A 24,893-nucleotide genomic window follows, 5' to 3' on the forward strand; every position below is an offset into this window, starting at 1 on the left:
TGGGAAAATAGTAACTCCAGTTTTAGGTCTCTGTTCACTTGGGCTTTTTTAAATAAGAACACTAATTCACTAATTTCTTAGATGGTTTTAATTTAAGGCGTATCTCAAGTATGGAGAATTACTTTGCGTTTTATCAATACTATAGGGATTTTGGGCTTTGTCAGGTATTTTCCAGTGAAGTCTCTGTCTTGTTCCCCACACTGAGCCTGGCCTGGCCTGGCTCCTCAGTGGCCGTGCTCAATGCCGTTCATGTTTTTTCTCTCCATTGCAGCTAACATGCTCGAGTCGAAGTCCTTTGAGGTAGAACTCAAAGATGCTGAACCTGACATTATTGAACAACTTGTGGAATTTGCTTATACTGCTAGGTAAGTGTAGAAGGACCATTTCTATTGTGGAGGGGTAAGGTTGAGATCCTGAACACAAATCGATGTGTTCCAGATTCTTCAGAATGAAAAACTTTTAAGGATTGGGGGCCGAAGGGTGGGGAGAAATCCTTTGCCATACTAATTCAAGGACTGAAAAGTGTAACCCCTTGCTTAATTTCAGGGACTAGTGGAATGCATTCTACAGTAGCATTGTTTAAATAGAAAGTTGTAGGAAATTAATGTTCACTTTAACTTATTTACAGAATTTCTGTGAATAGCAACAACGTTCAGTCTTTATTAGATGCAGCAAACCAGTACCAGATTGAACCTGTGAAGAAAATGTGTGTTGATTTTTTGAAAGAACAAGTTGATGCTTCAAATTGTCTTGGTAAGAAGTCAGATTTCTGGTTTTTTAAAAATTTATTGTGTATTTTAGTGAAGAAAAAAAGTGTGGTTATAAGTGTCCTCATTTAATTTTAAAGACATTGTTCAGCAGAAATGTTTCTAGTCGTGCATTTTAAGAAGAGCTCAAGGAAGTGCATATTACTTAGGCAGCCTGAGCCTGTTATGTTAAATACTGTATTGGTGTTTTCCAAAATATAAAATAGCTTTAATAATGAGTTTTTGTTTATCCAGACAAGGAGTAAGGGTTGCATCTGGTGGAGGTGTGTGGTAGATGATTACATATAAGAGAGTGTTTACCTTCGTTGAAGCCCTCATGATTCCTGTGCTTTGTCACAGACGAGGAATCTGAAGTTATGTAATGTGCTGAGGTCACATAGCTAGTATGTGGAAGAGCTGGGGTTGGAATTTAAGTAATCTTATTCTCGCCTGAGACACTGTGCGTCCTCTCCACACTGTCAAACAACCAGTGTTGGCAAAGCTGTGCAGAAAACGGAATTCTTGTGCACTGTTGGTGGGAATGCAGCTTGGTGCAGCCACTGGAAAGCAGTGTGCAGTTACCTCAAAAAATTAAAAATGGAACTAACTACCGTATGACCCAGCAATTCCATTTCTGGGACTATATCCAAAGAAAACTGAAACACTAATTCAAAAGAATATATGTGCTGCTGTGTTCATTGCAGCATTATTTACAGTAGCCGAGATTTGGAGGCAACCCAGCTGTCCATCAGTATATGAGTACGTGAGAAAGCTGTAGTACAATTACACAATGAAATACCACTTGGCCATAAAAAAAAAAAAAAAGAAAGAAAATGTTACCCTTTGTGACAGCATGAAGGGACTTGGAGAGCACTATAATAAGTGAAATAAGCCAGTCAGAGAAAGACAAGTACCATATGATTTCACTCATATGTCAAATCTAATGAACAAAATAAACTAACAAAATAGAGAAAAGACTGACAGCTGTCGGAAGGGAGGGGACTTACAGGACTGGGTGAAAAAGGTGAAGGGATTGGGAAAAAAAGCCTCACAGACAGACAACAGAATGATGATTACCACAGGGGAAGGGAGGTGGGGGGAGGTAGAAGAGGGTGAAGGGAAATAAATGGTGATGGAAGGAGATGCGACTTGGGGTGGTGAACACAGAAATCGTATACCTGAAACTTATGTAATGTGATTAACCAAAGTCATCCCAATAAATTCAACAAAAAAGAAAATATTTTGTACTTGATACCAGGAGAAGCAGAGAAAGTTGATGATAGTTTGCCAGAGTGTGTTGTGGTGTGCTCTCCACTGTGAGATCAAGCTTAGCAGCACATGAATGAACACCCAGATCTCTGTAATTATGTTTTCCTGCCCTCTCTGTGATTCAGAGGGGAAAAGGATCAGTGTAGGAGTGCCAGGACAGGCAGAAAGGGGAGAGAAAGTACAGAGGGAGGCCTCAGAACCCAGCCAGTGCAAAGGTTTCTGACCACAGGGGAAGACGAGGGGTGCTGATGTCCTGAAGCCAAAGGCTGGGGCAGGGGGCTCCTGGAGATGCGTGAGAGGTTTTGCAGGCCTTGTCAGTTCCCCCTTGTCTAGGCCCCCCTCCTGGACCGTTTCATTACTCCATCTGGCACACACCTCCGCTATGAGTGTAGAGAAAAAGATCTTAGAAGGCAGGAAGAATGAAAGTGGAATGAATTTTAGAGAGGGAAAATAATAGGCAAAGGGCTGAGAATGAGATTGTTGCTATATCCAGAAAAAAACTGGACCAGATGGAGCAGAAGGGGAAATAGCTGTGCAGGTGAATATGCTAATGAAATTTTTTTAAAGGTGGCCATTGGTTTACATAGTAAAAGGACCCCCATTTTAGGAAATAAAAGACCAGCCTTCATTCCTGACAGCGACACTCTGGGATGAATCCCTCTATCTCTCTGGGCCATAACTTGGGGCTCCATTCATGAATAAGATTTACAGTCCTAAGATTTATTTCCCCTTATAGAAATACATATGCTCGAAAATTTATTACAAAAAGGGATTTTAAAGAAGCTTTTGGAAGATGATGGCTTAAAGTATGTCTCCCTAACTCTCTCTAGCACTCTAAATTTCATACTAGGGCGGCTGAACGGGAACAGAGGAGTCAATGTGGCAGTACAAAGCACAGCGTGGTACCCCAAGGAATTGTCTGTGCTAACTACTTTTTAAGGCTTGGGCTTTGAGGAGACCATTTAGGAGTTTTACCTCTGGATGCCTTCCTTTGTCATTGATTAAGACACTGGGAGGAAGGGCAGCTTGGCAAGCTAGAAGGAAGCCTGATAATCTGGCTAAGCCTGGGGCAAAGACAGGGGCCCAGCCAACGAGTGCCCAGGAAGTGCTCCAGCCCGCTTTCTCTTAGCCCTGAGCTCTCCCTGAGAGCTTCCTGGAGAACGCCTCTCTTATGTTTCATCACTTGTCAACTTCAGACCTCAACAATCTGACTTCTATGAGAGTTAAAGGAATCCATGACAGCCGATAGAATTAGACAAAGGTCATATGTATGAAATTAAAGGAAACTCAGTCGTTTGAGGGACAGGAACTCTAGCTAAACAGCCAAAATGAATGGCTCCTGTAGTCAAATTTAATGTAAGAAATGGAAGAGAACTCAAAATAGAAAGGGTCCATTTGAAGGGGGAAAACATGATTTTTCATGCAATTCAATTGAATTAAAACATAAGATGGAATTCGTGAAAGTCAAAATAAAGATCAAACAGGAAATTGTTTCATGATACAAAACAAACATGCAAAGCAATGGAAACTTAGGGAAAAGAGAAATGACGTGGAAAGAAGACACAGGGGTACTAATGTGAAGCAGGAATTTTAGAAGGAATAAGAAAGGCAGTGATTTAATGCGACTCTGAGTACACAGTCCCTCCAGAACTTTACAGTGTTTTCCAGATCTTGTCTGATGTATTGGTCACACCTAATTTGAGCTTTTTAAAAATCTGTCTTTAATAAACCTTAAGATTAGTTTTTATAGAAACAACTACTTTTCACATTCCTATTTTATTGAGCTGTATAATATTTAATGACATTGCATATCTGCAACAAATTCAACTGCCAAAAACTTGTCAGTAAACAAATACTGGTTCTTGGTGGAAATGTCATCTCCCTGATGGGAGCAAAAGTATATACGTAGGTGGCTACTCACCATGAAAATCTCCCATGCCCAGCTTCCGTCAGTACATTTAAAAATGGCAGCTGAGATGACAAGTTCATTAGCGGGCCTTGATTATGAGCACCTTTATGGTATAAATATGAAAGCTTCAAAACTCTACCTGAAGATAATATGAAAAAGTTGAAACATGGAAAATCAAGATAATGAACTGAATTTATCTCATGACTTGGAAGCGAGATCACATACAATAGTCGATGCTTTTATTTAGGAGAGAGGGTGGCAAACTTTTTCTGTAAAGGGTGAGACAGTATTTTAGGCCTTGTCACTCTCCTGGTCATCCTTCTCCTACTCCCTCCCACTCTCCTCTGCCTCTTCTTCCTCCTTCTCACCTGTTCTTTTTTTTTTTTACACTTTAAAAATATAAACAAATAGTCTTAGCTGCTGACTCATGGACAATAAGTACTTTGCAGACTCCAGATAATGTGACATTAATAATCAATTAACTTCTCTCCCAAACAAAAATTAAAACAGCTAGGAAGAGGCTGAAGGGGAAGTATATAGGGTTTCTGTGAAGAAAATTTCGTAATTACAGACAGTCACGAAATCTGAGTAAGTGCGAGGTCTGCCGCGTGTCCAGGTGGAGCTCCTCCAGACTGCTGAACGGTCACCTGCCCCCAACGTTATCTAAAAATTAGTGTGACCCTAACTAAAATCATGTCAGGATTTTAAAAAGTAGGGTGTGATAAGCTTCCTTTAAAACTAATATGCAGGAGAAAATGTTTAACAGTAGCCAAGAAAAGTTGGAAAAGACACTGAAGGGGTCTTGTTCTACAAACGATCAAAATCAGCCATACATCAGGTGGTGTGAAGAAAAGACAAGTCTTCGGAGCAAAAGGGAATCCAGACTGAGGCTATTCGTGCAGGTCCCCTGGAGTCATGTTTTATCTTCGATGCCTGTTTGGTTTTCTGAAAAGTGACTCTCTCCCCATTTTCGTCTCCTGTCCAGGAATAAGTGTGCTAGCAGAGTGTCTGGACTGCCCTGAACTGAAAGCCACTGCAGATGACTTTATCCATCAGCATTTTACTGAAGTTTACAAAACTGACGAATTTCTACAACTCGATGTCAAGCGAGTGACACATCTCCTCAACCAGGACACTCTGACTGTAAGAGCAGAAGACCAGGTGACTACATTGCCTTCTCACATTTTTCTTAGTAAGAATGTTGTTATTGATTTCTTATGCTTTGCGGTGGGATACATGACAAGAGAAAGAATCTTATTAGGAAAGAATGTGTTTTCTTTTACATTAGACAGTGTTCCAAAGTCTGTGTAATAAGAAAATTAAGTCTTGGGTGCTTGTATGGACTGGCTGTATGAGAGATGGGTCACTTAGGAGAGGTAAAGCTATTGGGTGCCATGGCTGGCAGAACAGGGCCTCCCCCAAAAGGTCTCTACTAATCCCCAGAATCTGAATAGGTTACCTTCCATGGCAGATGAGATTGTAGAAATGTGCTTATGTTAATGATCTTCAGAAGAAGAGATGGTCCCGGTGGGCCCATGTAACCACAAGGGTCCTTGGATGATGGGGAAGAGGGAGGCAGGAGAGTCCGTGTCAGAGTGATGCAATGTGAGAAAAACTTAGCTGGCTGTTGCTTGACTTTGGAGATGGAGGGTGGGGCCACAAGCCAAGAAATGCAAGTGGCTGCTGGCAAAGGCAGGGAAATGGTTTCTCCTCCAGAGCTTTCAGGCTGCCCTGCTGACAGTTGACAGTAACCCAGTGTGACCCATATTGAATTGTGACCTTCAGAACTGTCAAATAAGTTGTCAGAGGTGTAAGCTGGATGGAAGCATTGGGGAGTGAGCTGGTATAACACCTGGATATGCAGACATTGACTTAATCCCTCTTTTTGGTCCCACATCCTTCTCTCTGTATTTTAAGCCAGTAAGTTTGTGGTTTGTTGTGGCACCAGAGGAAGCTAGTAGAGGAAGTGTGAGATCATAGGCTTTGAGTTACTTTTGTTCTGAAGATAAAAGGTTTGCACTGAGCTGTCTTCTTTCGTCCAGTCTTCTTCATGGCCCAAGTATTAGTTTGCAGGTTCACAGTTTGGACCAGGAGGACTTGACTAGGCAACAAGAAAAATCTCAGTTCTATTGTCACAATTAACTGACTTATATGCACTATGGAAAGGGAAGGAAAAGTAACTTCAGGCTGAAGAAACCTGACAGACACTACCTACAGGTGGTCAGCCCTGACAAACACTGCCTGCTGGTTAACGCCCCCAGTGATGTCAGGTCGATAGGTAGCGTGCACCCTCGTTATAATCTAACAAGAACAGTTGTCACTGCTGTGGTCTCTCTCCCCCAAATCTACAACCCTAGTCTAAACAAGGATTGTTAGAAAAACATCGAACAAATTCAGACTGTGGGAAATTCTACAAAATACCTGACCAGAACTCAAATTGTCAAAGTCATCAGAAATAAGGAAAGTCTGAGAAACTGTCACAGGCTAGAAGAGCCTGAAGTGACATAGCTGAATATAATGGGGTATTCTTCATGGGATTGGGACAGAAAAAAAGCAGTGGACAAAAAAAAGGTATAAAAGTATCGACTTTGGTTAATAATAAAGTATCAATGTTGGTTCATTAGTTGTAACAGGAGTATCATACTAAAGTAACCATTGTAACAACTAGGTGCAAGGTATTGGGAACTCTGTGTGCTATCTTTGTAATTTTTCTGTAAATCCAAAACTACTCCAAAAGAAAGAGTTTACTTGAAAAAATAGATCAATAGATCATAAAAATTAACTAACTCATAGGGAGATCAGAATTTAGGTGTTATTAACACCAACCCAGATTTAACTAGCTCAAGCATCTGTGTGGTAGATGTGTATGTACATGAAATAATAGTGTTTGTTTTCAGTGTTTAAACTGTGATTTGTTAGTCAAATTATGTTAACAAACTTGGACTTGTTTGGTATAGTTAAATGAATGCCACAATATTATTTTGGAAAACAATTCTTATATAAATTGTGATTTATTTTTTAAATACAGAATTTGTATATTATAAAGTTTCTGGAAAGCTGATAAGTCTGTCAGTTCATGATGTGAGAACATCACATCTTTTGGGAGGGAAGGCCTCTTAGGAAGTTCACCTGTTTCCTGTTCCCAGGAAACTGTAACTGTAATTGACCAGTAGATTTTTTTTTCAGCAGAAATGTGCCTATCTCCTTCCAAAAAGGAAGTGATAATTTGTTTTTAAAATTATAAATTCAACATTCTTCCTGTCACTACATTATGTAGCAATAATTAACTCTTAAAAGAAACACATTAATCTAAAAGAATCACTGAGCAGTGTGGAGAGTGTGTTCTGAAATATAGGCAAGTTTTGGGGATGAAAGCAAATATCTGGATAAAATATGGGGAATCAGGGGTTATGAGATTCTGCCCCTTCAATGTGAGACTACATCTAGGTAACCGGAAATGTGCCTGCCATCTGAGAACTTTACTGTGCTGTTTTTCCCCCCTTAGGTTTATGATGCTGCAGTCAGGTGGTTGAAATACGATGAACCTAATCGCCAGCCATTTATGGTTGATATCCTTGCTAAAGTCAGGTTTCCTCTTATATCAAAGAATTTCTTAAGTAAAACGGTACAAGCTGAACCACTTATTCAAGACAATCCTGAATGCCTTAAGATGGTGATAAGTAAGTTGCCTTAATATCCATTTATAACCTGATTGTGTAGTCAGTTTTTCATGGGCTTCAGAACCCCTTTAGAACGAACCAGACTCAGTCCAGGGAGAAGCATTCAAGACTTTGCTCTTCCAGATAATTAATCCACTGGGGTTCTGAGCTGTCTACCTGAAGGGGACTTAGCCCAGCCCTTACTGTATAAGGACATGTGTGACAGAAGGTAAAAAATACATGCACGTTCCTTCTGCTTTTTCTCCTTTTGTGTACAATGGCTTTCATGCACTTTGTTTCTCATGTTCCCTTTTTCACTTTATTTAGTCAAACCGTGTACTGTAATCACATATCCTGTCTTAAACAGCTTTGGGGGGGGGTGCTGGAGCTAATAATTGTCATATTTTTCCCCATTTACTTCATTTTGACTTGTAGGCTGAGTCGCAACCCCTCTGTAAAATGTCACTTGATAAAATTGTACAATAAAATAAAATTTTGCTTTTATTTCTTGGAACCATCCTTCATAGAGCCTTCCTTCTGCCTCTTCCAACAGGGACTGTTCGCTCTCCAGGCATAAGGTGCAGGCAGTTTTCGCCCTTGGGCCGCCCTCTCTGCTACCCTGGGATGTCCATTCACTCCTCCCCTGGGCCCCGGTCTTCCCCTTTCCTAATTCTCTGTTTGGTGGAATGTACCCCCAGAGGTTCCTGAGGAAGACTGCACAATCAGTAACTGTTTGGAAACTTGACAAATCTCGTATCTTTATTTTACCATAAGGTTGAGGAATAGTTAAACTATTCCTCATTTTCAGTTAGAATTTTGAAGGCATTTCTCCATTATTCACTAGTTTCCAGTGTTACTTTTGAGAAATCTGATGCCAGTCTGATCCTTTATTTTTTTATTCCTCTTTGTAAACATATAAAATCTTTTTTATCCCTGATGTTTTGAAATTTCACAATAATGTATCTTGGTGTGTATTTATGTTGGGTATTCCCTATCTTTTCAGCCACAGATTTCTCATTTTTCTATTATTGGTAGTGTGATTCTTTAGTTGTTGAGTTTCCCTTCTTACTCATCTTTACCTCTTCATTCTGTCTTCTGAGAGATTGCCTTCATTTTTCTTTCAACACTTTTCTTTCAGTTATTTTTTATTTCTGTGAGCTTTTACTTATTCTCTAATTCTTTTTTTTTTAATTAGAGATTTTTAAAATTTTTATTTATCTTTAGAAAGGAAGGGAAGGAGAGGAGGAGAGAAACATCAATGTATGGTTGCCTCTCGTGAGTCCCCTGCCGGGAACTGGCCTGCAACCCAGGCATGTGCCCTGACTGGGAATCAAACCGCAAACGTGTGGTTTGCAGGCCCGCGCTCAATCCACTGAGCTATACCAGCCAGGGCTTTTATTCTCTCATTCTTATTTCATGTCTGTAATATCATTCTAAAGTAGTATTATAGTGCCTTTGATTTTCCTTATCTTGTCTACATTTTCTATATTGCCTTTGAATTTGTTTCTGTTTGTGTTCTTGGAAGCTCTTCTTAAATGTTGGTTTCACTGTGAATTATATTTATAAGAGTGAGCTACATAAGCCTGATAGGGTAAGTTCTGTATACGTGAGTAGGCTTCTCAGTTCATTGATAACTGTAGGGTAATCAGTGAAGCCAGATAATTTTTTAACTGGGGATCCTCAGATGTCAGTCTCTGTAAATGTTTTCTCAGGTAACTGGGTACAGCATTATAATTTGATATCTTTATATATGTGTCATAGTTATTTTATATTCTATATATAATAATACCAATATCTAACTAAAGTCTTTAAAGATCAAATGCTATTTGTTAGCACTCTTGGTTTATTTCTCGTGGCTTAATGCCTTGTGTTTTGTAATTTTAGATTATGAGTTTATATTTGATTAATCTTAATTGCCAGGAATATTGGGAGGCCTGGGTTGTATTCCTGCAGGCCTTCCCTCTTCTCCTCAAGACGAGAATAGTATTTGCTTTTGCCAAGTACCCAGGGCCCAATAATCCAGGACTACTTCAAATTTTTCTTAGCTTATCATTTCCTAGACTTACAGGTAGGCAAACTCAAACCTCAGACCTGCAGGAGAGCAGGGCTGTTATTATAAATTCTCAAAGGAGGGATACTTTACCTTCACCTGGAACTGAAATTTAAAAAGGCATATGGCTATTCTGCCGTTTGCCATCAGGCAGATTTTTCTTTTTTTTCAGCCTCTCTTGTCATTAAAAGTATAACCCATTCAAGTAATTTGGCTTTGGTGGATATCTCAGTTCCAACACCTTATCTCCTCTCCCTTACACAGCCAGTAAAATCAATGTCTGGGTTTCCAGAATTAACAGAAGCCCTCAGAGTAGCTCCAGCATCTCTTACCATTCTGGTGTTTAGTTCCCTCTTCATGTCTGGCCCTTTGACCTTAGCTATGCATTTTTAAAAATGTATTTTTATTCTTTCCAGCATTATAGTTATTTTGCAGTAAGAAAGTATTTCCAAAAGCCTAAACTGCCATACTGCTATCAGTGGAAATGCAGCTCACTCTTTAAACAGGCACAAAATATGCCGTGTAATGATGGTGATATGCTGAGTTAGGATGCGCCCCCTAACACTCTCAGGCTCTTCTTGAATTCCTACTCTTCCTAATTAATCAAACCAAAAACCTCGTGGACAGTGTCTTACAAATGGGACAGCAGTATAGATTCCAGTTAATACAGGCATACTATGTTTTATTATGCTTCACTTTTCTTATTGTGCTTCATGGATGTTGCACTTTTTACAAATTGATGGCAAGACCCTCTCCCAGTGAAAAGATTATGACTGGCCTTATTGCAATACTTGCTTTATCGCAGTGGTCTGACACTGAACCTATAGTACCTCTGAAGTATGCCTGTGGGTAATGAGCAAGAAAGCATCTTCTAGAAGGTAGCTGGAACCTACCTTGAACCTTACCTTGTTATTAGTATCTCATTTGGGCATTTTATTTAAGGTATAGCTAGTATCAGGTACAAAGCTACAGAAATAAGAGAAATGAGCACTTTGACTCCTGCCTAACTCATTCTTCTGAAGACTGGTGAGACGTTTGAGTATCCTAATTACTAGGTGGTATCACTTTTCTCCCTTCATTTGGAAGTTAAGAAAAATTTCCCTCAGACTCATCATGTAGCTCTTACTTAATAATATTGTTGTGGTTTTAGGTAAGTTGTCACCCAGATTGGAAAAGTATTATATAACTATATAATGGAATGCTTTATACCTAGTGAAAAACATTGTAGATGAATAATATGGAAAATTTTTATAAGTGACAAAAGCATAAAACAGAAGCAGTGTATGGTATAATACCTTTCTATTAAATTAAAATAAAATTTTTAAAGACTTGGATATTTGAATCCAGTTCAGGTGTCAGGGGAAAGGGGTGACTCGGGGACACAACGCTGTTAGCACCTGCAGGTGAGAGGAGGAGGGTAAGAGCCAGGAGAGAAGCATTCCCTAAGCTACTGGAACCAAAGGCTGGGGGCTTGTAAACCATGGTGTAGCGTTATAAAAAGCAGGACATAGGTAGCCTCTAGTCTCTTAAATGAAGAGAGATGAAAGATTTGGACTAAGTAGATGGTTCTATATTAGGGCTTTTCATCTTTGGATTTTACGCATGTTAGTACTGGGTTTTTTGCCATACCTCATTCTCAAATTGTGTTATATTTCTGGGCTTAGCATTCCATTGGGTAGAGTGCTGCACTTTTTTCTTCATACATGGTTGAGGAAAACTGGCCATTCTCGGTCAAGTATAGTATTTATTCTTATGTGGATTCTGAATTGATTTAGAAAAAGATAGCAGGACCATTCCAGAAATTCAACCAAGTGTGGAGATTAGATTCTTGAGGTCTTGTTGTTTAGTACATATTTTGATTTATTGATTTATTTATTTTAATAGAGAACAGTGAGTCCTAAAATTTCTTGGCTCAGCACAAGCAGCAGAGACCTTCAGACTCGGGAGCCTGGGCAGAGCTTCCCGGGGAAAGGAAGGCCTCCAGTCTCCCATCTTCAGGTCATCGGTTACCTTCCTGCCACCTGACTGTGCTGCCTTTGAGACTGGGAGAAAAACAGAAAACAGACTAAAACTGAACTAAAAGAATTTACAACTAAAAGGAAATTAGTTATAAAAATGAAGAACACACAGTCACCACAAAGGGCCAAACCAAGTTCTTAACTCAGAATTTGCAAACGACAAGACCGCACCCTCACAGGGACCCCCTCCCAAAGGAACAGTCCTAAGGAGCAAGACGTTCCTCAGGGAAGTGGGCCAGAGTGCTTGTCCCGTCCCTGTCCTGGGGGAGAAAGGCCTGTCAATGAAGGAGCCCAAGTTCCTGCTTCCTTCAGGGGTCAATGCAGTTGGCCATAGTCAGCCACTTGGCCCAGTGGCCTCCTGTCTTTCTTTCCCCACTACCTGTCTTACCCTGTTGGGAGATTCTATCCGTAGATTTCAAAGTGTACCTGTGACCTGTGTGGAGCCCTTCGAGAGCAGTGACCCTCAAACTCCAGTGTTTCTGATTTGGAAGGTCTGGGGTAGTGTTAAATAATTTGGATTTCTAACATGTTCCAGGGAAACACACTTTAAGAACCACTGTCTTAGACGGAGCAGAAGGGGTGGCAGTGAGGTCAGCAAACTACACTCCATGGATTAAATCCAGTCTTGAGCCTAAGAGTGGTTTTTACATTTGTAAAGAACTGTAAAAAACAAATAAAGGATATGAGACAAAAACAATATGTGATCTGCAGAGCCTAAAATATTTACTCTCTGGACCTTTGCAGGAAAAGATTGTATGTGTGTGTGGTCCGCAGGCCCGCGCTTGACCCACTGAGCTACACCAGCCAGGGCTTGCAGGAAAAGACTGTAGACCCCGACCTCGAGCGTGCCCCAGAGCCTTCGCCCCTGAGATTTCTGCTGTTCTAATGCCAAGTGCTTCCACTCAAACTCTGAAATGGAAGGAAATGCCAGATATTGATACTGATTTGTATCCACTCACAAACTCTTCTCTACACCGGTCTTCTCCCAATTATAAGGCCCAACACAATCTCATGAACATCAGTGTTTTGCCTGGGTTGGGAATCATTTACCTTATTTTATTTTTTGGATCAATAACACTGTACATCATCTACATGTCAAAAAGTATAAAAAGGTATATAGAGAAAAGTAGGTCTCTCTGATAACCTTGCCCCCTACCCTCCACCCCCTTAATATGGAGGTTACCATTATCACTTTATGTGTCCTTCCAAAGGTGGTCTTGAGTCTGCGCATATACAGTCGTTTACTTACATAGGCTTATATAAATCAAATATATGAATAAGTATATATTTGTATAAAAGGTAAATTTTTAAGCACAAATGGTATCACACTGTACACTCTTCTACATCCTCCTTTTTTTGCATTCCACATTACTTCTTGGACACATTCCATGTCTGCATCTTTACCCTTCCTCATTCTGCCTAACAGCCACAATCATATTCCATTGTATAGGTATACAATCATTTTTAACCATTTCCCTGACAGTGAACTTCAGGCTGGTAGACTCCTAGAAGGGGGATTACTGGCTCAAGGGTGTGTGCATTTGTGATTTTCGGGGTCACACTGTACTACCCTCAGTAGTTTGTACCCATCCACATCCCCACCAGCGATGGATGGGGTGCCGCTTCCCTACACTTCCCTCTGTGTTCCAGATAGTTGGATCTTGGCCAGTCTCCTAAGTGAAAAAATATTATTTTAATTTGTATCTCTCTCACTTGAGCATCTTTTCATGTGTTGGAGAATTGTTTATAGGTAGTCCGTTTTCTGTGAGCTGTGTTCAGATACTGAATCTGGTTTTCTGTTGCTGGTCTTAATCTTATTAATAGGGTATCTTTTTATGTTTGCCTTTTACATGATTTATAAATGTCTAGTTTGCCATTGTCTTTTTTTTTTTTTGCCATGCTATCATTTAACATCTTCTGTAGTTAAGTCTGATTTTTTTTCATGTCTCCTGTGGGTTTGTTTGTTTGTTTTGGGGGGTATTTTTTTTGGCTATTCTTAGGCTTCCCCATCCTGGGCCTAATTTTTTTTTTTTAGTATAAAAAACTCCCTATTTTTTAGTATATTTATGAGATTTTTTGCATATTCAAATATTCTATTGATTTTAAATTTACTCTAGAGTAGATATGAGGTGGGGGGACAAATTTGTTCTCCATGTCATTGTCTACCATCATTTCTTGAACAGTCTACTTCCCCACAGTGACCTAAAATGAAACCTGGAAAGTTTGTTAAGTGGCCCTTGACAAAATCATAAAGGATCGTGTTAGATTACAAGAGTTCTGAATCCTCACTGTGCTTTAGAATCAGCTAAGGCAATACTTCTCAAAAATCTTATGTGCATCTGAATTACTTTTTTTTAAGATTTTTATCTATTTATTTATCTTTATTTATCTTTAAGATGGGAAGGAGAGAGGGAGATAAACATCAATGTATGGTTGCCTTTCGTGCATCCCCTGCTGGGAACTGGCCTGATATGCACTGACTGGGAATCAGACTGTAATCCTCTGGTTCACAGGCCTGTGCTCAATCCACTGAGCTATACCAGCCAGGGCTGAATTACTTTGATACTTTGTTTAAAATGCAGATTCTGATTCAGTAGGTTTAGGGTAAGTGCTAGAATTCAGTTCTAAACTGGTCTTTGAACCACATTTTAAGTGGCAATACCACTGCTGAGGCCTTACCCCCAGGTATTCTCATCTGATTAGCCTGTGATATGAGCCAGGCTTGGCTTCAGAGATTTCCTACATGATTTCTAATGTACATTTAAGATTGAGAACCACTGGTTAGGAGATCTGAATTTCAGTAGTTATTTTGGCAGCTATTGTTGGAAGAGGCAGACAGTTCACTGGTAGATAGTAAGTTGGTGGGCAATCAGCATAATGGTAATTGCTGAGAATAATGAATTGGTTAGAACTCAGATCCTCCTGCCTCTTCTCCCTCACTCTTTCCTTAAATGCAATAGAGGGATGATGGAAAAAACAGTTTTCACAAATAAAAGCACTGTTATGTGTGAGTGTTTGTCTACTCCCAAGCATTCAAGTACCTGAAGTTCTTAAAGCATTACCATGTATTTTTCTACAGGTGGAATGAGGTATCATCTCCTGTCTCCAGAGGATCGAGAAGAACTGGTGGAAGGCACAAGGCCCAGAAGGAAGAAACATGACTACCGCATAGCCCTATTTGGAGGCTCTCAGCCACAGTCTTGTAGATACTTTAACCCAAAGGTAACTAATTTTTCTTGTTTTCTGTCTGAAAGCTTTAAGCACATAAGCCTCTATCTGCCACCAGTAGTAATAACTCATGTCTGTAGAGATGTTACTGTTTATGATGTTCTTTCACATACCTTATGAGATATATAGTTATCTTCATTTTACACATTAGGAAATTGGGACTCAGTCACATTTCAGATGTTTCCATAATTGCTCTGGAGTGCTGCACAGTAACCACTAAAAAGAAAATGGAAAACTAGTTCTCCTGTCTTAACCTCATTGTGTTAGCAGCGCCTTCCTTTCATCACAAGTCCTTATTTCTGTTATGTGCCATTTTCAGTGAAAATCTGCTTATGGAGCTCTATGTATGTGTGGTTTTTTTAGTTTAGTAATTGTGTTTTCATATAAAATGATACAGTCATTTTAAACATTTTTGGAAAACCAAACTATCATGAAGAAAGACAAAATTGCCTTTAATCCCACCATCTAAAAATGATCACCAATTTTAATGTGTTTTCCAGTACACATTACATCATTTGGGCCAGCAGAGCCTAAGTCATAGTTCTAGGGACACAATTTTTTAAAAAGATTTCTTTATTTTTAGAGAAAGGGGAAGGGAGGGAGAAAGAAAGGGAGAGAAACATGGATCTGTTGCCTCTCACACGCCCACAGCTGGGGACCTGGCCCACAACCCAGACATGGGCCCTGATCGGGAATATAACCAGCAACCTTTCAGTTTGCAGGATGATGCCCAGTCAACTAAACCACACCAGCCAGGGCTCAGGACACAGTTTTTTAAACAGATTATTAATTACCACCTTAATAGAGTCCACTCATATTTCTACCGCTTATTGCTTAGACCTGTGTTTTTTTTGGCTGTGGGGGAAGATAATACAGTATTTTGCTGATAGTACATGTACTGCTGGGACAGAACAAATACCACAATCCTAAAAGATAGCATTCCAACCTGCAAGTTCATAACTGGTTTGAGTTTAAGCACATAAGGGTCTCTTTCATCATTTCGTAGGCCTGTTTTTGGTTGATGATAGACACCTGAGGAATCCAGGGCATCCTGTTGACATCAGGGTAATTGTCTGATCTTTCTCACTGAAGTGGGTCCTTGGAGGCATTTTGTATATTACTGTAGTGGTGACATACAAGGAATTTAAAAAAAACACATGTGGTGATGACGTTAAGAGTGCAAAAGACCACAAAGGCCAATCCAAATCCGGAGTATCAGTTCCAGTGAGGGTAGGGTATTGTCCCTTCAACAATGGAAAGGTCCCTGTGTAGTGAGCCTGGTACTAACTAATTCCCTCAAGGCATGGTGCAGATTGCAGATCAAGGCCTCACAATTGGCTAGTACTGCTGACAGAGTGGGCACTGGCCAGTGTGGACATTCACACTGACTTTAGGGTGGGGTTGTTCATTAGCTTCCTTAGTCACTGGCTGGTTCAAGCCTCTGTCACTGCCAGGGTGGTCACTCATAAGGCCACTGAGCAAGTGTCAGATTGGGGAGGGAAGGTATAGATGCAGCCCTGTCCACATGATGACTGAGATACCTCACTGTAGTTGTGGGTACTCAGGAAAGAATTCATATTGGACACAAATTTGCGTCCTTTCTGGCTGGCCATCTACTTTATCTTTCCTCAGTTCTCCTCATCAGCAGTCTTCCATCCTTGCTATTTCAAGTCTACATCCCGTTTGGTTAACCATTAGCCACTGTCTAAGAACTGATACAACACTGGCCAAAGGCTTTCCATCCTAAGACAGTGTAATTGACAGTGAAAGGAACTGCTTGAAATTTTGCCAAATCAGAAGGTGTTCTTCCATACAGTTTTTCAGCACTGTCCCTACAGGGGCTGTAATGCTGTAGTGGTGACCTTGTGACTAGAACTATCACAAATGAACCAAGCTCAGGTCTCAAATTTATCACCTGATTATAGGGACTGCCTCAGTGAAGACAACCCTGGTTGAGGGGAAAAGCCTACTGGGTAAAGGTTGTGATTAAGCCGTTCAGGTATTCTATGCCTTTGGGACCTCAATAAACCCAGTCTTATTTTTATATATCAGATTATTGGTTAAAAGCATGCTATGTATAATTTGGTAGATCAGGTGAAACTTCAAAAAGGATTAATGATGTGATCACTTGGGTTGCTTGGGTGTCAGGCATTCACTATCTGTTGGAGCCTAGTGGTCAGCCAGAGCTGTGACTGAGAAAATGGCACCTGTTTAGTAGGTTGGCCTTGCTCCAGAATCCCAGGGCCATGCTCTGCGACCATCCCGGGGCATGCCTCAAGCTATATGCAGCATCCTGGTGCCCCAGGGTCACAGTGTAGCCTGAGCAGCTGAGTCATGCCACTGAGCCCATCCTACTTACTGAGTGTTCTCCTGCTCTAAGTTTTATTGGCAGTTGGCGGCTTTTGGGTTTACCCAGTAAAAGCGTAAAAGTAGGACACCCAAATATAGGATATGTGTCATCTATAATATGTAGGAGATTCTTGGGGCAGGCAAGCTATCCTTCATTTCCAAAGGGTTATATGTATATACCAACATGCAATAATCAGGACTTGGCAAACTTTCTCTGTGAAGGAGCAGATAATGAATATTTTGAGCTTTGTATACTAGTCTCTGCTGTAACTGTTCAGCTCTGATGCTACAGCAGGAAATCAGCCATAAACAGTACATAAACAAATGGACATGGCTGGATGACAACAAAACTTTACTCACAGAAACCGGCAGACAGTTGCATTTGGCACAGGCCTTGCCCTGGACCTCTGGGCAGCTAGGGACTTTGAAGTAACTGACACTGTGTTCAAGGATAACTGCTGCCCTGTGAAGCATTTGTCTTACCAAGATATACAGGAAGGGTCCTTTCCATTTCCTATTCTCCAGAGCTCATGAGCATTATGAGCATCACTATAAGGAGACCAGCGTGTAACTGACTGCTTTGGGGAAGGTGAGACAGACCAGGGCTCTTGCAGCTTATGGCATAAAGAGAGAGAAGCTAGAAAGAGATCCCCAAGGACAGACCATAGAGTACATTAATTTTCTTACCATTTGAAAAGAAATTCCATCTACTGGTCTGTGTAGACAGTAACAGAGATATTCATGAGCTAGAGTGTTAGCTATATGCCAGGTTTTAGTGGTTGCTCAGTCTGGTCCAGTAAGACCACACCTGCCCTGGCTACAGCAGAGTCACCAGTCTTGGCAATTCCTCTATTGTGGTGGAGAAGGAGGCCTCAGCAACTTCTCCTCCTTATTATAATACTTCACATCATAATGCAGTAAGTGGACATGCTGCCAGATACCCAAAAGACCTCTTCAGGGAAGAAGGATCAGATTAAAATAGGTAAATACCTTCATATTTGGGCTTCCCTGTTGGGCTGCTCTCAGCTCCTACATCTATCTCTGGTCCATTTCTCCATCTCCAGAGTATGGGCACATGTTTTTTACTAGAGATATATTTGGCTGTCCGTCTCAGTAGAAGACTGAGTACTGGCAGGTACCATGAGGCCTCATGGACTGTGCCGTACAATCCAGTGAGCACCCAGTGAGCACAATGTCAGGGTACTTGAGAGGTGGTCATACCTGCACATCACTTTCACTCCAGGTAAGGTTAGGTCTGTGCAGTGGCTATTTAATTTTAGTATTTTTAATTTTTCAGGATCCTTTGAAGTCAAGAGCAGGAAATTTATAAATACACTTTTTTTCCCAAGTAAAAACTGAAATCATAGGAGTTTAAATTGTAATTCTATGAACCGGAGCTTTCAAGTGTTGATAATAGCTACTACACCCCCCCTGTTTCCCAAAGCTGAACTATTGTGCTGAATTTGATCATTAAAAAGAATTAAACATGTTTTTATAGAAATATTTATCTTAAAATAAAGTATTTATTTTAGCTATTTTGATGTGCAGAGGGACAAAAAGAATCCTATTTCATTTAGGAGACATTGTTTCTAGAACAAGGCAAATGTAGAATGACTCAGCACTTTGTGTTTTAGTCTGTAGCTCTAACATTTTCGATTTTTTTTTATTGGACAGTTGAAAAGTGATATATATTCTGCACCAGCCTGAAGACTGTAACTTCAGCATTTTCATTTGATGTCTTACCTTGCTCTTATAAATGGCCCATATTTACTGCTATTGTGTATACTCACCCACAAATTTTTAGACTTCCAGTGCAAAACTTCAAATAACTGAAGAGACAACTACCAATAAAACACCCTCATTTCATCAACTCTCTCTTATTCCCTGGCACCTACACCTTAGAATTTTATTACATTATTTATTAAATGTTTCTATTGGAAGTATCAGGTTATCCCTTCTTTTTGTTGTAAAGCTTCATCTTGAAAAATTTTCACCATTTACTATTATTTGTATATAACATTTCAATATGAGTTGATTAGTCTTTATTCTGTTTAATAGTAAAACAATTGAGAAGGTTGATTTCATTATAAATTATTATTTACACTGAATCTCCCAAAGTGAACATAAGTACTATTAGTAATTATTTCATTTAAGATTCTTGAACTTAATATTTTTACAAATGTTAAAATGGTTTTAATGATCATTAAATGGGACCCATTTTTGTGTGTTCTATACCAGCCAAAAATTATCATTTTTATTGGACTGATCTCCTTCAAAGGGGACAATTTATTCATTACTTGATTGAATTATCTAGAATTAAGCCCATATCCCTATAAACTTTTGCCTTTAGATATTCTTTGGATATCACTGATGAGAGGTGGCAAATATTTGTAGTAACTGCTGACTAAAAAATTAAAAGAACATCTTAATATTCTAAGAATTGAGAGAAAAGGAAGTCTTGGGGGACTGTATTGAATTGAAATGACATTGTTCCTGTTATGGCCCTTTTATAAAGCCTGCTGAGCTGTCCCTTTCCCTCCTGTACCTGCCTTTTTGAAGTTTCCAAGTGCTTAGTGATTACTAAGCATTATTTATTTGTATCCGGTGCTCTCCTCTCTTGGTGTTCTCAAATAGTAGCATGGGAATGTCTTATGATATTGATGCCTAATAAAAGTTGACTCACTTGACCAGTTTTTATTTGGACTCTTCTTGTCAATTAAATGATGAGCTGAGGGCTCAGATCATTGTGAGGGTCCAGGCTCACCACGTCCGTATGGTGGAGAAACACTCTGTGCCCTTGAGAAACAGGGTTCTGCTTATTGCCTGTCAGAACAAGCCAGGAGTAAAACTATAGGGTGAGGGCCAGAGCCTCTGTATTATAAAGACAGAAAACCACAGGAGCCATCATGCCTGGAAGGTTTCCCCGAGTACATTTGCTTACTCAGAACTCAGAAGTAGTGCATCACCGGGATTAGTGTCTGGCCCAGCATGGGAACAGGCACACCTCATTTTATTGCACTTTGCTTTGTTGTGCTTCACATGTTGCATTTTTATCAATTGTAAACTATACCCTCCACCAGCAAAAAGATTACAAATTGCTTTATTGCGATGGTCTGAAACCAAACCCACAATATCTCCAAGAATAGCCTGTACTCAAGTTTATTAGGGTGAATGAACCGGTACAATTGTATATAACATTTCACAGGCAGTTTTGTCTGTGTTGGTTTATAGGGCTGGATTTAACTATAGATTGGCCCCAAATCAAGAGAAATGAAATTACCTTCAACTCAGAGTGCAGTTTCCTGCTCAAAGTCTTGTGTATTTGAGGGATAACAGTGCCTTTTCTCACAGTAACATGGCCACTCTCCCTCTTAAACAGGCCGGCAACACAGAGACAGTTCCACTCTGCCAGCCAGGTGGGAACCAGCTGTTAGAGTGTATTGCATACAGCTTTTAAAAAGCCTGTGCATAAAAGAAGCATGAACCTTAAAGGAAAATGGTGTTACACTAAACAACAAGGCATTTATAAGAGTATCAGTAGTGTTTGCCCCTGCAGAAGAGTATTGTAGAAGCAATGCACTAGGGGAAAAAGTGAGCACTGCTAAAATGGGCAGGAGCCCCCCCAGTAACAGAACACCCAATATGGGCAACAAGCATCTCAGATGGGTGGGACCTATGGCTCTGCGCCCCGGGACTGCCACTGCTGGAATACAAGTGTGGGTCGCCATGGTCCCCCTCAGGCTTCCTTAACTCATCCATGCAATAGGTACCCAGTGGCAAAAAGAAAAAAAAACTATGTTCTTTGCAGCTTGTGCACAGTAAGTATGTCTCCTGCCTGTTTGCAAGCAGTTTGGTAGACAGGTGGTCCTCACATTCATGCAAAAGAGGTTAAAACCTACTCTGAGGTCAGTCTCAGAAGAGTGCTCTGCCTTTCTAGAATGTCTTCCAAAATAGGAACATTCAGAGCCTCCGTTTTGTTTTGTTTTTTTTCTTTTCAAGCATCTCCATAACAGACTGTTTTTGTAGTTTTATTCTAAAATCAACCTCAGCCACTCGCACCTGACCCAGGTACACAGCCTGATGTTTTCACCCTCAGGGATCTGTTTGCTTTTGTGTTTAGTCACTGCATCTTCCAGAAACCCCAGGGAAATATGACTGACCATGGCAGGGATGACATCAAACTCCTTTGTAAGCCACAGCCAGTGCAATTATGAATTAACAGATTAGTCCCCTGAAAAGGCTGGGAGAGCAGAAACAGCTGCAGGTATTTGACTGAGGGCTGTAAGTGCAAAGTGATGGGGAAACTAGGAATGGTGTCTCTGTGCAGTGGTGTTTTAAGGGATCTAGCCATCCTGGAATTAACTGGAGAGTGGCAGGCACCTGAATGCAGGGCCAGAAGGATAAGAGTCAGGCTGAGTGACCAATAGGGAAAGGGATAAATTACCAGTATTTGCTATTCCATGTCACTTGAAAATTACTGTCAGCTACCTTTAGTAATTGTTCATATGATGACCCAGAGGCACAATACCATCTGCCATGCCAGAAGTATTAAATCATGTTCAGATAGGTTTAGTATGATTATATCCTTTGAAAACTGGTGATTAGGTATAAGAGGTAACTATCCTCGCTGTTATCAACCACAGAGCATGTTGCATGGCAGCATGTGGTGTGGTTAGCTGGTCATAAAAGGATAGTTTAGCCCTGGCTGGTGTAGCTCAGTGGATTGAGTGCGGGCCTGCAAACCAAACAACAGCTGTTCAATTCCTAGTCAGGGCACATGCCTGGGTTGCAGGCCAGTTCCCAGCAGGGGACACATGAGAAGCAATCATACATTGATATTTCTCTCCCTCTCTCCTTTCCTTCCCCTCTAAAGATAAATAAATAAAATCTTTTTTTAAAAAAGCATAGTTTAAACAAATGATATTTGGGCATATTACCAGTATTATAGTTCATCTAGAATTTGAAATGTGTGGGTTGAGTAGCAGCAGGGAATGTGAAAAACATGTATCACACGGTCCTGTCCTCAAATCCATATGCATGAGATGGATACGGAAGCATGAAGCAGTTAGAGGGCACAGAGGCTCCTGCAGTGAGGCAGCCACTGCACAGAGGCAGTGAAAAGTCCTGAGACAGGACAGACACTGACCACCTTAGGGGTATGAGAGGAAGAGATACCTCGGGTTGGACTTGTTCATAGAAGCTTCACGGGGATTTTCTTAAGGGAAACATTCGTAGTCTGGATAGGAGGAAAGGGGGAAAAAAGACAATATATTGAATCCTAAGTATGAATGCATCTTTTTGATATTGATAAGTATGATTATTAAAATTTTTCATGAAAGCCTACAAAATATTTAATGGAATGGCATCTAATTTTGTGCTTAAGAAATTAGGTGTAGGTAAAAGAACTGAAGGAGTAGGCCATTGGTCTTGTTTCTTTTGTGAGGCCATTTTTTTCTCCCTTTTCTTTTAAGGAAAGCAACTGTTTTGTAGAAAGCATTTCACGTCTAGATGTATGAGCTTAGGCAAAGCAGTCAGCCTCAGTTTTCTGGTTCATTTTTTGTTTGATATGTAAAATCTTTATTTTTTAAAATATATTTTATTAATTATGCTATTACAGTTGTTCTATTTCCCCACTTCATTCCCCTCCACCCTGCACACCCCTCCCCCACCATTCCCCCCTTTAGTTTATGACCATGTGTCTCAAGTTCTTTAGATTCTATATTTCCCATACTATTCTTGCCCTCCCCCCTATCTATTTTCTACCTACTGTCTATGCTACTTATTTTCTATATCTTCTCCCCCCTTCTCCTCCTCCCACTCCCCTGTTGCTAACCCTCCATGTGATCTTCATTTCTATGGTTCTGCTCCTGATCTAGCTGTCCTCTTAGTTTGCTTTTGTTTTAGGTGCGGTTCTTAATAACTGTGAGTTTGCTGTCCTTTCACTGTTCATCTTTTTTATCTTCTTTTTCTTAGGTAAGTCCCTTTAACATTTCATATAATAAGGGCTTGAACTCCCTTATTCAAGGGAGTTCTTAGGTGATGATGAACTCCTTGAATTTGATCTTATCTGAGAAGCACTTTATCTGTCCTTCCATTCTAAATGAAAGTTTTTCTGGATAAATCAATCTTGGATGTAGGTCTTTGGATTTCATGACTTGGAATACTTCTTCCCAGCCCCTTCTTGCCTGTAAGGTCTCTTTTTAGAAATCTGCTGACAGTCTGATGGGAACTCCTTTGTAGGTGACTGTCCCCTTATCTCTTGCTGCTTCTAGGATTCTCTCCTTCATTTTAATCTCAGCTAATGTAATGATGATGTGCCTTGGTGTGTTCATTCTTGGGTCCAACTTCTTTGGGACTCTCTGAGCTTCCTGGATTTCCTGGAAGTGTATTTCCTTTGCCAGATTGGGGAAATTCTCCTTTATTATTTATTCAAATAAGTTTTCCACTGGTGGCTGTTCCTCTTCCCCTTCTGGTACCCCTGTAATTCAGATGTTGGAACGTTTAAAGATGTCCTGGAGGTTCTTAAGCCTCTCTTCATTTTTTTGAATTCTTGTTTCTTCATCCTTTTCTGTTTGATCATTTTTTCCTCCTTCTGGTCCACTCCTTTGATTTGAGTCCCAATTTCTTTTCCATTACTATTGGTTTCCTGTGTATTTCCCTTCATTTCAATTAGTTTAGCTTCCATATGTTTCTCTAATTTGTGACTAAAATCAACCAGTTCTGTGAGCATCCTGATCACCAGTGTTTTGAACTGTGCATCTGAAAGTTTTGCTGTTTCTTCATCACTTAGATTTATTGGCTCTGGGGCTCTGAGTTCTTCTTGAGCCATGTTTTGATCTGTTTGTGCCTGTTACGTATGAGGAGCAGAGCCTTAGTTGTTCACCAGGGTGGGGCCACCCAAGTCACTGGGTTGTGATGCTGTATGTGGGGGCGGGGTCAGAGAGGGACAGTGGCGGTCCCCTCTGCTGCATCCCACTGCTGGGGCCTGCATGGTCGTTGTCAACACCGCTATCTCCTTCACCAGTTTGTCTGCGCACAAATGTGTGACCACGGTCCGCCCTCAGTGGGTCTGCCTGCTTCTCCACACCTGGGATCCCCCCACGGCTGCTGGCGCACCTGGGTTGCATGCCCGGGTGGGTCCATTGGATCTTTTCTGCCCGACCCCGCTCTGCTGCTGGCTCTGCCCCTCTTACCAGTTTGGCTGAAGGTTTCGTTGTTGTCAGACTTTTGTGCAGTTCAATTTTCTGTGGTTTGGCTGCGTTTTTGTTGCTAAAACTTTGTTATTTTTAAACTTGGTTGTGTGATAAGGCGCAGTGCTTCCACCTATGCCTCCATCTTGGCGGAAGTCCCTCTGGTTCATTATTATAAAGTATAAATCTTAGTATTTGTGTGAATATCCACTATGTTCACTTAACTCCCTCTTCTTTTAAAATCAGTGTTCACCCAGGTTCTCCTTGCCATCCTTAGGTTTTCCATATTTAAATTTTAAAAAGCTCACCATCTTCATTTTTTAGTTTGCCTTCCCTAACTCTTCTACACCGCTTGACCATCTGCATCATTTCCTACTCTGCACATCTGAGACAGAATAGATGTTTGTCCCCCTGGTGAGAACGTTGTATTAAATGAGTTATGTTACTGCATTCTGGGATTTTAGATCATCATCTG

General features: G+C 40.5%; 1 protein-coding gene across 1 annotated transcript in view; it reads left to right on the top strand.

The window, feature by feature from the left end:
- Nucleotides 1–24,893, top strand: part of KLHL7 (kelch like family member 7) — a 56,490-nt gene that overhangs the window by 19,667 nt on the left and 11,930 nt on the right. The window contains exons 3-7 of the mRNA XM_037136306.2: nt 272–365; nt 629–753; nt 4,910–5,085; nt 7,430–7,604; nt 14,731–14,873. Of these exons, the coding sequence (XP_036992201.1) occupies nt 272–365; nt 629–753; nt 4,910–5,085; nt 7,430–7,604; nt 14,731–14,873 (713 nt within the window). The remainder of the gene's footprint in view (nt 1–271; nt 366–628; nt 754–4,909; nt 5,086–7,429; nt 7,605–14,730; nt 14,874–24,893) is intronic.

This window comes from Artibeus jamaicensis, unplaced genomic scaffold, assembly GCF_021234435.1.
Source record: "Artibeus jamaicensis isolate MK-2021 breed Jamaican fruit bat unplaced genomic scaffold, CSHL_Jam_final contig_3230, whole genome shotgun sequence".
In the NCBI taxonomy this organism is placed as follows: Eukaryota; Metazoa; Chordata; class Mammalia; order Chiroptera; family Phyllostomidae; genus Artibeus; species Artibeus jamaicensis.